At 43.2% G+C, this 13,892-nt stretch overlaps 1 protein-coding gene across 2 annotated transcripts in view; it reads left to right on the forward strand.

Moving 5' to 3' along the window:
* Positions 1-13,892, forward strand: part of FSD2 (fibronectin type III and SPRY domain containing 2) — a 48,795-nt gene that overhangs the window by 8,123 nt on the left and 26,780 nt on the right. For both annotated transcript variants that reach the window (XM_003784601.3, XM_023510135.1), the window contains exons 3-7: positions 4,149-4,869; positions 5,067-5,162; positions 8,147-8,377; positions 9,582-9,604; positions 10,575-10,696. In XM_003784601.3, the coding sequence (XP_003784649.1) occupies positions 4,228-4,869; positions 5,067-5,162; positions 8,147-8,377; positions 9,582-9,604; positions 10,575-10,696 (1,114 nt within the window). In that variant the 5' untranslated portion in view covers positions 4,149-4,227. The remainder of the gene's footprint in view (positions 1-4,148; positions 4,870-5,066; positions 5,163-8,146; positions 8,378-9,581; positions 9,605-10,574; positions 10,697-13,892) is intronic.

A 13,892-nucleotide genomic window follows, 5' to 3' on the forward strand; every position in this document is an offset into this window, starting at 1 on the left:
CTGCCTCAGCCTCCCAAGTAGCTGGGACTACAGGCGCCCGCCCCTTTGTTATATCTTTAGTGATCAGCAGATTTGTAGATACCAATCTTCTTCCCTAACCTCTAGTTTACCATCCTACTGGGAAATTAATTATTAGATTCTGAGCAGGACTTTTCTTTGGGGGTGTGGTATAGTATTTCATAGGACATGCCATTTTGTTACATGAAGACATAAAACTTGAAAGATTCCAACAAAGTGTTGCCGTTTAGAGATTCTTAGCGAGCTTTTCATAATAAACAGATAAGAAAAATTAATAATATAAACCGACTATATATTTTCTATAGGAGTCACACTTCAAAGGTACAAACAGATTGAAACTAAAAGGGTAGGAAAAGATATACCATGTAAACAGCAAACACAAGAAAGCTATAGTGGCTATACCAATATCAGAAAAAAATAAGACTTTAATGTCCTGAACCAGCACAGCAAAGGGGAGTGAACCAGAGTGGAATTGGTGGGGAATGAGGAAAATACAGCACAAGAGAAGACACGGAAACAAAGGATGGGACCAGGAGGACTGACTGAGCTGATGGCTACAGCCAGCCCCAAAGCACAAAATCAGCTTCATTTTATAGTATCTGTACAGGGTTGTCCAGGGGGAAGTAACATAGACAAAATGGGGATATAGCATAAACAAAAGACATAGTTTTGATCTTTCAGTACAATATGAAAATGTAAATGACTTTAACAAAGATAAACCATCTTGTTAATGGTTTCTGCTCAACTTCATTAACATATGACAAGGAGAAAGAAGAGAGAGATCTCAAGGATCTGCATAGTTAACTATAGAAAGAAAGGGCTACATGAGTTCTGGCAGACGGAACATGAAGAAAGGAAAATGGCTGTTTTGGGAATGGAGGAGAAGCAGTTGAGGGTTCATTCTCTGAATGTTCCCCAGGCTGTGAGGGCTCTGCCATCATACAGCCCGCTCTCTACACTTCAAAACAACAACAAAAAAAGTGTTACTAGAGATAAAGAGGGACTTTTTCTGTTTGTTTGTTTGTTTGTTTTTGAGGCAGTGTCTCACTCTGTTGCCCTGGTGTTGCATAGCTCACAGCAACCTCAAACTCTTGGGCTCGAGTGATCCTCTTGCCTCAGCCTCCTGAGTAGCTGGGACTATAGACACCCACCACAACACCCAGTTAGTTTTTCTATTTTTAGTAGAGACAGAGTCTCAATCTTGACCAGGCTGACCTCAAACTCCTGAGCTCAAGCCATCCACTCACCTCAGACTCCCAGAGTACTGAGATTACAGGGGTGAGCATGCGCAGCCAAGAGGGACATTTTATAATTAATGAAAGAGTCAATCCACCACAAATATTTAACACTTATACTGTATATTAGTATGTATATATACCTATATCAGAGTACCAAAATTGTGAAGCAACAACTGGCATAAATGAAGAGAAAACTAGACAATCTAACAATAATAGTTAGATAGAATAATCCGACTATTAATGGATAGAATAACTAAGCAGAAGATCAACAAGGAAATAGAAGACTTGAATAATACTATTAACCAACTGGACCTAACAGACATTTATAAGAAAAGATGCTCCACCAAAAAACAGCAGAATACACCACATTCTTCTCAAGTGTATATGTGACATTCTCCAGGAATAGACCATATGTTAGCCCATAAAACAAACTTCAATACATTTATAAAGATAGTAAAAATATAAAACATGTTCTCCAGCCACAATTAAATGCAATTAGAAATCAATAACTCGGACAAGGTATAGTGGCTTATATCTGTAATCCTAGAACTTTGGGAGGCCACGGTGGGAGGATCATCTGAGATGAGGAGTTTGAGATCAGCATGAGTAAGAGTGAGACCTTGTCTCTATGAAAAACAGAAAAATTTTCCAGGTGTGGTGGTGTGCACCTGCAGTCCCAGCTAATCAGAAGGCTGAAGCAGGAAGATTGCTTGAACCTAGGAGTTTGAGGTTGCAGTGAGCTATGACGATGCCATTACTCCCTGGCCCAGCAACAGAGCAAGACCTTATCTCAAAAAGAAAAAGAAGGAAGGAATTTGAGAAACTCACAAAAATATGTGGAAATTAAACAACACATTCCTAAGAAACCAATGGGTAAAAGAAGATATCAAAAGGAAAATTATAAAATACTTTGAGATAAATAAGAATGAAGATAAACATACCAAAACTTGTGGGGTATGGTAAAAGCAGTGCTTACAAGAAAAATTATAGCTACCAATGCCTATATTTAACAGAAAGAAAGATCTCAAGTCAATACCTTAAGACACTGGAAAGAGAAGGATCAAACTAAACAAAAGAAGCAGAAGGAAGGAAATAATAAAGGTTAGGTTGGAAATTAATGAAATAGAGACTAGAAAAACAGTAGAGAAAATTAAATTAAATTCCTTCCTTCTTTTTCTTTTTGAGATAGGGTCTTGCTCTGTTGCTGGGCTAGGGAGTAATGGCATCGTCATAGCTCACTGCAACCTCAAACTCCTAGGTTTAATTTTCAAACCCAATTCTTTAAAATGATCGACAAAATTGACAAACCTAAAAGAGAGAAGACTCCAAGTACTAAAATCAGAAATGGAAAAGGGGACACCACTACCAAGGTTACACAAATAAATAAGATTAAAAAGAAATACTATGAACCAGTCTGTGTAAATGCCTGTTCATAGCATTTCTTTTTAATCTTATTTATTTCTGTAAGCTTTGTAGTAATGAGTTTTGGCACTCTGGGAGACCCAGGAGGGTGGATCCTTTGAGCTCAAGAGTTTGAGACCAGCTTCAGCAAAAGCAAGACCACATCTTTACCAAAGATAGAAAAAATTAGCTGGGGATTGTGTCCCAGCTACTTGGGAGGCTGAGGCAGGAGGATCACTAGAGCCCAGGAGTTTGAGGGTTCTGTGAGATAGGTTGACACCACAGCATTCTAGCCTGGGCAACAGAGAGAGACTCTGTCTCAAGAAAAAGAAAACGTGGGTAAAAGACTTGAACAGGCATTTCTCCAAAGAATATATACAAATGGCTAATAAGTACATCATTGTTCATCAGAAAAATGCAAATAAAGCTACAATGAGATAATCAGGAGCATATGAGGGTGCTTGTCATATTACACCTTACCTGGTCTTAGGCAGCACTGACATATTTTTAAATACTTGCTAAATAGAAAAGTAAAGTGGAGTCTTGTTTATTAGTTCTTTGTTCCTGATGAGTATGAGCAGTTTTTCCAAATGTTTTTGTGTGGGTAATATCATATACAAAAATAATTGTTTTGTGAATTGTCTGTGTACATTCATCTATTGAGATCTTACTTTTTCAATTAATTTTTAAAAAAATGTTTTCACTGAATCCATTTTTCTGCAGAATAATTCATACAATTTTTAAAAATAATAATTGTAGGGCGGCACCTGTGGCTCAAGGAGCAGGGTGCCGGCCCCATATGCCAGAGGTGGTGGGTTCAAACCTAGCCCTCGCCAAAAAAAAAAAAGTAATAATTATAGGATGCAGTGGCTCATATCTGTAATCCCAGCACTCTAGGTGGCTGAGGCAGGTGCATTGCCTGAGCTCACAGATTCAAGACCAGTCTGAGCAAGAGTGAAACTCCCTTCTCTAAAAACAGCAGGGTGTTGTGGCAGGTGCCTATAGTCCCAGCTACTCAGGAGGTTGAAGCAAGAGAACTGCTTGAGCCCAAGAGTTTGAGGTTGCTATGACGCTATGGCACTCTACCAAAAGTGACATAGTGTGACTTTGTCTCCCCCTCCCCCCAAAAATTGGCTCGGTGCCTGTGGCTCAAGTGGCTAAGGCACCAGCCACATACACCTAAGGTGGCAGGTTCAAATCCAGCCCGGGCCCACCAAAACAACAATGATGGCTGCAACCAAAAAAAAAAAAAAATAGCAGGGCATTGTGGCTGATGCCTGTGGTCCCAGCTACTTGGGAGGCTGAGGCAGGAGACTTGCTTGAGCCCAGGAGTTGGAGGTTGCTGTGAGCTTGATGCCAGAGCATTCTACCCAGGGGGATAGCTTGAGGCTCTGTCTCAAAAAAATTATAAATGAATAAAGCCCAACCTAACAACTATCCACTGCGATGACCTTCTCAGGAACTGATTTCCCTATTTTTTCTGTGTCTCAGGATCCAAGATATTCACTATTAACAGTCCAGGAAGGATCTATCTTATACAAAGGAACTTCCCAGGGCTTCTGGAATTACAATGGAAGGGGAAGCTGGGGAGGAACTGGGGCCAGACAAGTCTGCCCCCAAAGATTTCCACTTTTATCATATGGATCTCTATGACACTGAAGACAGATTACACATCTTCCCTGAAGAAAACATTAGGATGCAGAGGGATGGCATCCAAGCTGAAGTGAGCAGTGAGCCGAGAGGGGAAGGGGATGGTAAGATTCAAAGAGACCTTCAAGAGGAAGTGGATGAACTTGTCCATTTATACGGACTTGAAGATGATCATGAGTTAGGGGATGAGTTTGTTGATGAAAACTTGTTCAGAGTAGGGGTTCCAGAATATCCTTCTCATATGATGAAGAGGAGAGACCCAGCCAGGGAGCAGAGAGACTGGAGACTCACTGGAGAGGCAGCAGAGGCCAAGGACCTGGGCTTCAGAGGGTGGGGATCAGCAGGTCAGTGCCAGGACTTGCGGGAAGCCTACAGGTACACGCATGGCCGAGCCAGTGAGGAGTATGAATGCTATGTCATCCCTGAAGAGGAGGATGAGGAGGAAGCTGCCGATGTCTTCTGCATCACTTGCAAAACTCAAATAAGAGCTTTTCAGAAAACTTTTGATGAACACAAGGAGCATGAAGTGATGCCACTCAGCAAGGCCCTGGAAAGCGCCAAGGTAAGCAGGTCTCTCTGGTTCTTCTCTGTCTTGATACTGCATTTGTATCTCAAGAATATGGGCAGGGAATAAGCTTTAAAAATTGCCTTCACCAAAAGAGAGGGTAAGATTTTCCATTTGGGAAATGGGGCCAAAAAAGAGAGAGAGACAAAAGATGTAACATTAACACCTTCTTTGTGATCCTCTCTGTTGGGTAGGATGAAATTCACAAAAACATGTACAAATTGGAAAAACAGATTATTGAAATGGAAAACTTTGCCAACCACTTGGAGGAGGTTTTCATCACTGTGGAGGTAAGAGCACATTTGAGGACCTCAGCAGACACACATCAGTGGCCAGGTCAAGAAACTGTTTCCGGTATGAGTCTGTTTTCTTAGAATGTGAGAGGTCTCCACTGCTCCTCTCCCTCACCCTGGCCCCTGACTTCCACAGGGCTGGGCACACATCTCACAGAGATGATCTCCTGTCAGCATTCCCTACTCCCAATGTGTCTTTGTACCCCCAGTCCTGCTACCTGGTACGTTTCAGAGAAGGTGTTTTATATATGCTTCTCGTGTGAATACATAAGGAAGAAATTTTCCAGTCACAGTCCTCCTTCACTGACTCCTTTTTCTCCTCATCTCCTTTAACCAGATCACCACTTGCACACATTGCAGGCCACCTGGTCTCAACCGTTAATCTGACAAAAACAACTTAATGATGGTGCCATGCAGTGGAAGCCCCTCATTTGAGCTCAGGTGGTGAGAAGAGGTGTCTTTTGCCCTGGTGTTTGTTTTGGGTATTTCTGTGTTCGGTGTTTGTATTTTGTTTCTTTGTTTTGAGACAAGAGTCTCACTCGGTAGCCCTAGATAGAGTGCTGTGGCATCATCACTCAAAGAAACCTCAAACTCCTGGTCTCCAGCAATCCTCTCATCTTGGCCTCTTGAGCAGCTGGGACTGTCGGCACCTGCCACAATGCCCAGCTCATTTTTCTATTTTTCTCATTTTGTTCAGGTTGGTCTCGAACTCCTGAGCTCAGGCAATCCACCCACCTCAGCCTCCCAGAATGCTAGGATTATAGGTGTGAGCCACCACACCTGTCCTGTTTTTATTTTTTTGGTCTCACTGACAATCCCTTGGGCATCACCTGGTGTACTGGCCATGTCACCAGAGACAGTGAGCTTCCATGTAGTTTCCTTGTCCTTTGTGGCTGTTAAGTCTAGGCCTGTGTGGGTAGCTATAATGTTGATTACATAAAGTCAACTAAGGACTGTCAAACTGCTTTCAGCTGTATAAGATGCAAAATACTCATGTCTGCCAGTTACTAGTATTCAAGCACAGACATACTTTTAGCTGTGCATTGGTTAAAGAAAATAAGTTTATGCTTTGTCTTTGTCTAATTAGAAATTTCCAGACTTGCCTGAGAGATCAATAAGAATTTAGAATTCCAGAGTTAGAAGATACTTTCCATCCTTTTATGACCTCTTTGCCTCTCATTCCTGACATGGGAATGAATGTGGGCTCTTGATCCAGAGTCCAAGACTCCTGAGCTAGAAGCTACTGCTCTGTGGTTTCTGCCAGCTGGTCCTACTGCCCCCTCCTTCCCTTATGCTACACAGAGCAAGGCTGGTCTCTCCCTCATGAGCCAGCCTTGATACACAGATAAAATACCCATTCTGTCTTTGAGAAATGTTCTTTTCCTCAGCTGCTATCTATTTCTCATAAGACTGATGTTTCCGGCTCAGCGCCTGTGGCTCGAGCGGCTAAGGCGCCAGCCACATACACCTAAGGTGGCGGGTTCGAATCCCCAGCCTGGGCCCGCCAAACAACAATGATGGCTGCAACCAAAAATGGCCAGGCGTTGTGGCGGGCGCCTGTAGTCCCAGCTACTTGGGAGGCTGAGGCAGGAGACTCGCTTGAGCCCAGGAGTTGGAGGTTGCTGTGAGCGTGATGCCATGGCACTCTACCCAGGGGGACAGCTTGAGGCTCTCTCTCAAAAAAAAAAAAAAAAAAAGACTGATGTTTCCATGCCTGTCACCAGACATATCACAGTCCCCTGGATGTGCCCTAGTAAGAACATAGTGTACCACTGTGATGCCAGAGCTCAGCCTGACCATCCAGATGAGGTGGATCAGAACTGAGGGCCTCAGGACTTCTCTCTCTCTCCTCTTCATGTGGGTGCTCTACTGCTATTTGTGCAGCCTTGGACCATATCAATAGGAGCACCTCAGATGAGCTAAAACCCAGGCCCTTTCCCAATGAAACTAGACCTTCTTCAGTCCCAGTTTTAAAGGGGAGAAGATCTATTGCATTACCCCCTGTGGAAGACACAGAGAAGGGGCCAGCCTTTCCACTACCCACATTCCACCACCACAGGGTGTGGTAGTATGGGTAGCAACAGCCAAGACAAGACTCCTTACACTAATCTGCCAGCTTGTTCTTAAAGTGTCTTCATCCTCAGGGAGGACGCTGAGCCCAGCCTTTCTCATATGCAATACTGGGGAGTCATCTGCTGCTTTTCCCTCTCTCCCACTATTCTTAGCAAGTCCTGTGCACACAGAGGTGCTTGTGATACTCCTTGAATGATTAGCAAGAGACTATTCTTTGGAAAATCCCCATTTTCTGATGAGGAAGATGTCAGTCAGGACCTTCAGAGCTCTCCTGGGCTGACAGTATAAGTAGTGGGCCAGGAGTCAGTATGCTGTGCTTGACGTCTCTCATCTGCTGTGCTCTTGGATTAGCCCTCCCCCTTCTGCCTGCTTGCATTTTCTCATCTACTAGGCAGTGCCACCAGGCCACCATCTGTGTTCCCCTTTGCTTTCATCTTTCCCCCCACTGGTATGATGCTAGTTGATGTAATCTTGGCACATGGAGGATTCAAGCACCAGCCAGTGACGATAAGCAGCCTGAGATGGTGAGGTGCCAGGAAGGAGTGATCAGTGGGATCTCTTGGGGGGAAATGTGCCTGCATTAAGGTCCAAGGTCCAATAGCAGACCTACTCATCACTGATAATCTCCCCAGTCAGTCGTCACGGTGACAGGAGTTAGCTGACACTGGGGGATGATTAAAAAATGCTGGCCCCAGAGAGGCAGCAGTGCTTTTGTTAAGATCACCCCTGGGGTTCTAGGTTGAGGACTCCTGTGTCCCAGTTTCTCCAGCCTCCACCCCAGCATCCTGATGGAGATGACAAGACAGAGTGGAGGGAGTGAAGCGGCTCTGGATAGGCACATTTCCATGCCCCTGTGACTCTAATCAGCACATGCACTGAAAGGGTGACTGAGGTCAGATGTCTTGCAGGAGAATTTTGGAAAACAGGAACAAAACTTTGAGTCCCATTACAATGAGATCTTGGAAACACTTGCTCAAAAATATGAAGAAAAAATACAAGCTCTAGGGGAGAAAAAGAAGGAGAAGCTGGAAACATTATATGGACAACTGGTCAGCTGTGGAGAAAACCTGGACACCTGTAAAGAGCTGATGGAAACCATAGAGGAGATGTGCCATGAGGAGAAGGTTGATTTCATAAAGGTCAGTATGAAATGACAAACATACAGGAAAGAAATGGAACCATGGCCTGAAATGACAGGCATGGCTGAGGCAGGTCATGGTAGTGCCCTCTCTCCTCCTAGAGGCATCAGGCGGGCCTTTTGTGGTCTGCAGCCATTTGATTGCCCTGGATGTTGGTGATGGGGAGGTTGTCGCCCCATTTCTCTGCTCATCTGGGATGCGAGTGGCAGGCGGGCGCATGCATGCTGACTCTTCCCCTCACCATTGCTTTGCTCCTTTGTTCTGATCACCCAGAGATCTGTCCCCTCATCCTGGAGCTGCACCAAAGCCATGCTCTGAGCATATCCTGGCTACCTCAGAGGGCTTCATGGAGCTCTGGGGAGAAAGTTCTGGTCAAGTCTGGAAAGGCACCTTAAATTCCCTGGTTACAAGTGTAGCAATTAAAAATCTTACTTCATAAACTCAGACATACCTAAATAAATAAATAAATAAATAACTCCTTCCTAATTTTCTCAAAAGCAAATGAAACCTGACCCAATCCACTATGTGGTTGGGTGTGGAAATTTCAGTCTCCATCAGAGCCAAAGTCCACAAGGTGACACAGGAGTATAGGGCAGATGTGGTGTCCAGGGTGAGGGGGAAAAACTCAAAAAATCATTGCCAAGATCTTCAGCCTCCAGAGCTTCTGGTTGCTAAGGATGGCCCCCAGTGTCCAAGCCCACTGTCATCCCTCCAAGTCTCACCTTTTTGCTGTGCTTGTGGGGAGGGACCCACAAATGAAGCTGCAGAACAATCTGGCAGTACCGTGAGAGCCACCAATGCTCATTCCATGGTGCCACCATGTCCACCATGTGGGGAAAGGACAGAAATGCTTCTCGCCATTATGTGTGATGGTGAAAAGCTGGCAACAACCGGACTATCCAACAAGGGAGGATCAGTTAAGTGAATGACGGAGTTTCCATTCATTAACTGTTTGTAATCAACTGTTGCACAAGTTTTCAAATTGATGTCCCCAAAAGCCATGTCTTGTTGGGGAAACACAGCACTGTGGTGTGGAGGAAAACCCCTGGGCATGAGGCCGGCTCCCTCCAGAGTGTGAGATACAGCTGCTTTTTCTCCTTTTGCCTAATTTCCAAGTTTTCTGATATGTTTATGTACTATATAGTTGAAAAAAGTTTGTCTTCAAAATCGATTTAACATTTTCTTCTTTTCTCTTCCATTTCAGGATGCAGTGGTTATGGCTGACAGGTAATATGTTTGTTCTGATATGTATTTTCTTTGTCTGTTTCTTCCACCTCTAGACATTCAGATAGTCCTGGTTCTACTTTTTACATGTTTCCAGTTTCACGTTTGATGTCTGATCCTCAGAGGAAAATGGCACTGGCTTTGGAATGATATCATGGGGTCAGTAGGAGCCTGTAGTATTGATCTCAAGGTCTCAGGGCTATGGTCTGATGAGGCCGAGTCAGCAAGCCTGTGGTCAGCTCTCTTCTGCAAGCCCCTCATTTCACCAGAAGAAACTGAAATCTGGGGAGCACCCCCTGCGTCCTCTAGCTGTGTCAGGATCCAGACTATGTGGCTGCAGAAGGCATGCACATTTCAGAGTCCGACAGGCAGAAGTTCAGATTCTGCTACCCCCATGACCTTGGGCAAGTCTAGCCAGCCTAAGACCCACCTCACCTACAAGCAAGGATAGTTTTGGGGGAATTGAATTAGATAATGTCTATAAAAGCACTGTATATATAGAAGCTTAATGATGTAAGGGTTAAAGGCTGCCGCTGTCATGTACAAACCCTGTGACTGTCAGGAAGCAGGTGCCAGGAGACCCAGAGTCCCAAGATCAGAAACTTGAGGGCACTTGGCTGAGAGGAAGCCCAGAGAGTTCGAATGCTCAATCCATTTTAGAGCTGGGAGTGACTTGGAAATGAGAACTTCCAGAGTAGCCCTGAGAGGTCTTCCAGAGGGTGTGGGTCTGGGTCTTCTTGTCCACCGACCCTCTAACATGATCCTACCCTTTCTCCTCCTCCTCAAAAGCACAAACCAATCCCACCCATCCCCATTGGCGACCTTGGTCAGTCACCAAATACCAGCCAACAACACGTTAAACTAAAGAAGTGAAAGGCCCTCTCTGTTCTCTACTAGTGACTTGGCACACTGCAGATGTCCTCTGAGGAGAACGTCCCTCCATTCTCGTCAGCATGTGTTTTTATACCAACAGACTTGGAAGATTCCTGAAAACAAAGACAGACATGGAAATCTCTGCGCAACCTGACTTTGAAGATCAGACCTTAGACTTCTCTGATGTGGAGCAGCTAATGGGCTCCATTAACACCATTCCAGGTGTGTATCTCACCCATGTGCGTCAGGGCAAGCTCAGGTTTCTGGGAGCTATTTTTCTTTCTTGTGGTGAGAACAGTTAACATGAGATCTATCCTATTAACGTAGGTTAAAGCCTATAACAGTATAGTGTTGTGAGTGTAGGAGCTACCTGGTACAGCGCATCTCCAGCTCTTACTTACCCTGTGTAACTGAATCTTTATACCCACAGAGCAACAATTCCCTGTTTCCTTCTCCCCTCAACCCCTAGCAACTACCATGCTCTTCTCTGCTTCCCTGAGTTGGCTGTTTGCTATAACCCACACAAGTAGAATTGTGCAGTTTTTGTCCTTCTGTGACTGCCACATTCCACCTGGCAGAATGTCCTCTGGGTTCACCCATGTCACAAATGGTAGGAATTCTCTCTTTTCTAAGGCTGAATAATATTCCCATGTATGTGTGTGCATGCATGTATGTGCCATAATTTCTTTATGCATTCATCTGTTCATGGGGCTGTAAGTTATTTTCATATACTGGCTGTGGTAAGCAATGCTGCAGTCAACATGGGAGTCAGATATCTCTTTGAGATTCTGATTTCACTTTTTTTGGGATATATTCCAAGACATGGTGTTACTGGATCATGTGATAGTTCTATCTTTAATTATTTTTTCCGGGAGGTGAGATGTTGCTGGTTGTCCAGGCTGTACTTGAACTCCTGGGCTCAAGCGATCCTCCTACCTCAGCCTCCTGAGTAGCTGGGACTACAACTGTGAGCCACCATGCTTGGATTATGGTTTTTATTTTTATTTTTTTTGTTTCTGTCTTGTAAATAAGGAATTTTTTATTATAGTGAGATATATGTAACATAAAGTTTGCCATTTTAACAATTTTAGGTATATAATATATAATTCAGTGCCATTAATTATTTTTGCATTGTCATGTAACTATTACCACTACTTTCAAAATTTTCCAGCTTGGATTATTTTTAATTTAATTTTAATTTTTTAAATTTTTTAACTTTTTTTTTTGTGGAACCACCATGCTGTTTCTTAAAGTGGCTGTATTGTTCTGTATTCACACCAGCAGTCAACAGTGTATAAGGGTTCCAGTTCTCTCCATCCTTACCAACACTTCATATCTTTTACTTTTTTATTTATTTGTTTATTTTTATTTTTATTTTTTTTTGAGACAGAGCCTTAAGCTATCCCCCGGGTAAAGTGTCTTGGCATCACAGCTCACAGCAATCTCCAATTCCTGGGCTCAAGCGAGTCTCCTGCCTCTGCCTCCCAAGTAGCTGGGACCACAGGCGCCCACCACAACGCCCGGCTATTTTTTGGCTGCATCCGTCATTGTTGTTTGGCAGGCCTGGGCTGGATTCGAACCTGCCACCTTAGGTGTACGTGGCTGGCGCCTTAGCCACTTGAGCTAAGCCTCTTTTACTTTTTGGTGCCGAGCCTCTTTTACTTTTTGATAAAAGCAATACAAGGGAAATTTATAATGATAAGTGCCTACATTAAGAAATAGGAAGTATCTCAAACAAACTAGCTTTATGTTTTAAGGAAAAAGAAGAATAAACTAAGGTCAAGTATAGGAGAAAGAAGGAAAAAAATAAACATTAGAGCAAAAATAGAAAAGATCACAAAACTGAGTTTTCTTGAAAGATAAATAAAATCAAAAACCTTTAGCTAGACTAAGAATAAAAGAGAGAACTCAAATAAATAAAATTAGAAATAAGAGGAGACTTACAACTAATGGCAAAGAAAGATAAAGCATCTTTTTTTTTTCTTTTCAAAAACAGGATTCTTTATTTGTCATTATTAAAAGCCTGAATTTTAGACAGATTCTTGGACTGGTGGTTCATATCCATCAGCTCGTTCAACTTTAGCTCCTGTCTTGTACCCAGTAGCTTTTCCAGAACTATGACCTTCACCATGAAGCTCCATGAGTTTTCCTAGTTCAAACTTGGGCTTCTTCAGCATTTTCACTTTTCTAACGAGGACATCATGGAGAGGATACATAGATTGGCATGACTTTTCTATGTCTTTTCCAATGCTGTCTGGAATCAATTTATTGACCACTTCTTTCAAGTCATTCATCTGCACCTGTCTGGTCATGATTTCCATCATTTTCTTCCGGATTTGGTGAACCTGTTGGTGCTGGATGTAAGATCTTCCATATCTGATTGTTGTGGTTTTTAGTAAAACCAACATAGAAAAGATGAAGCAAATAACTATCGGTAGTCTTCACATCAACGTGAGCTTCAATCATACTCTGCCTTTTTTTAACCATAGAACACATTTTGTCATGGGTAAGATCCATGCCATGGAAGTCAGTCAGGCAGTTTTTGCCCTGAACATCTTCAGTAATCAGCTTGAATTTTCTAAATGAAACTTCATCATTCTGCAGATCAGCAAGACTCACTGCAAACACATGACCTTTAAGGCCATCAGATGCAATTTTGGTTCCCTGAGTCCTGGTGACTAGTGTTTTTCTAATATTTCTTATATTGAACATAGCAGGTGCCTTCACATCATAGCAATCTTTCGTAGAAAATGGATCAACTGGCTCGGCGCCTGTGGCTCAAGCGGCTAAGGCGCCAGCCACATACACCTAAGGTGGTGGGTTCAAATCCAACCTGGGCCCACCAAACAGCAATGATGGCTGCAACCAAAAATAGCTGGGTGTTGTGGTGGGGGCCTGTGGTCCCAGCTACTTGGGAGGCGGAGGCAGAAGACTCGCTTGAGCCCAGGAGTTAGAGGTTGTTGTGAGCGTGATGCCACGGCACTCTACCCAGGGGGACAGCTTGAGGCTCTGTCTCAAAAAAAAAAAAAAAAGAAAAAGAAAAGAATGTGGATCAATTGAAACTGTGGCCCTCCAGTTTCAACTACAACCAAATATTCAAATGCTTTCTAACAAAAAGCAGACATAAAAAAGTCATTAAAAAGTTAACTTTAAAAGTAACAAGTAATTTCCATTTTTTAAATTATTAAGTACATAATAGTTATACCTTTACAAAATAATGTACATTTTTGGATATACCTAATTGAATTTTCTTGAATGTGGCCTTATTTGATTACCACGAAGTAAATGTGGCCTTCCAATATAAAAGCCCCCCACCCCTGCGCTGCGGAAACCTGCGCCTAGACACGTAAGACACAAAGACCATAGTGTACCCATGCGGTTTTCACCCACTGTAGAGAAATTAACAGGAGCAGAAGTC

The sequence above is a fragment of the Otolemur garnettii genome, unplaced genomic scaffold, assembly GCF_000181295.1.
Source record: "Otolemur garnettii isolate 467f Iridium unplaced genomic scaffold, OtoGar3 scaffold00011, whole genome shotgun sequence".
Classification (NCBI taxonomy): Eukaryota; Metazoa; Chordata; class Mammalia; order Primates; family Galagidae; genus Otolemur; species Otolemur garnettii.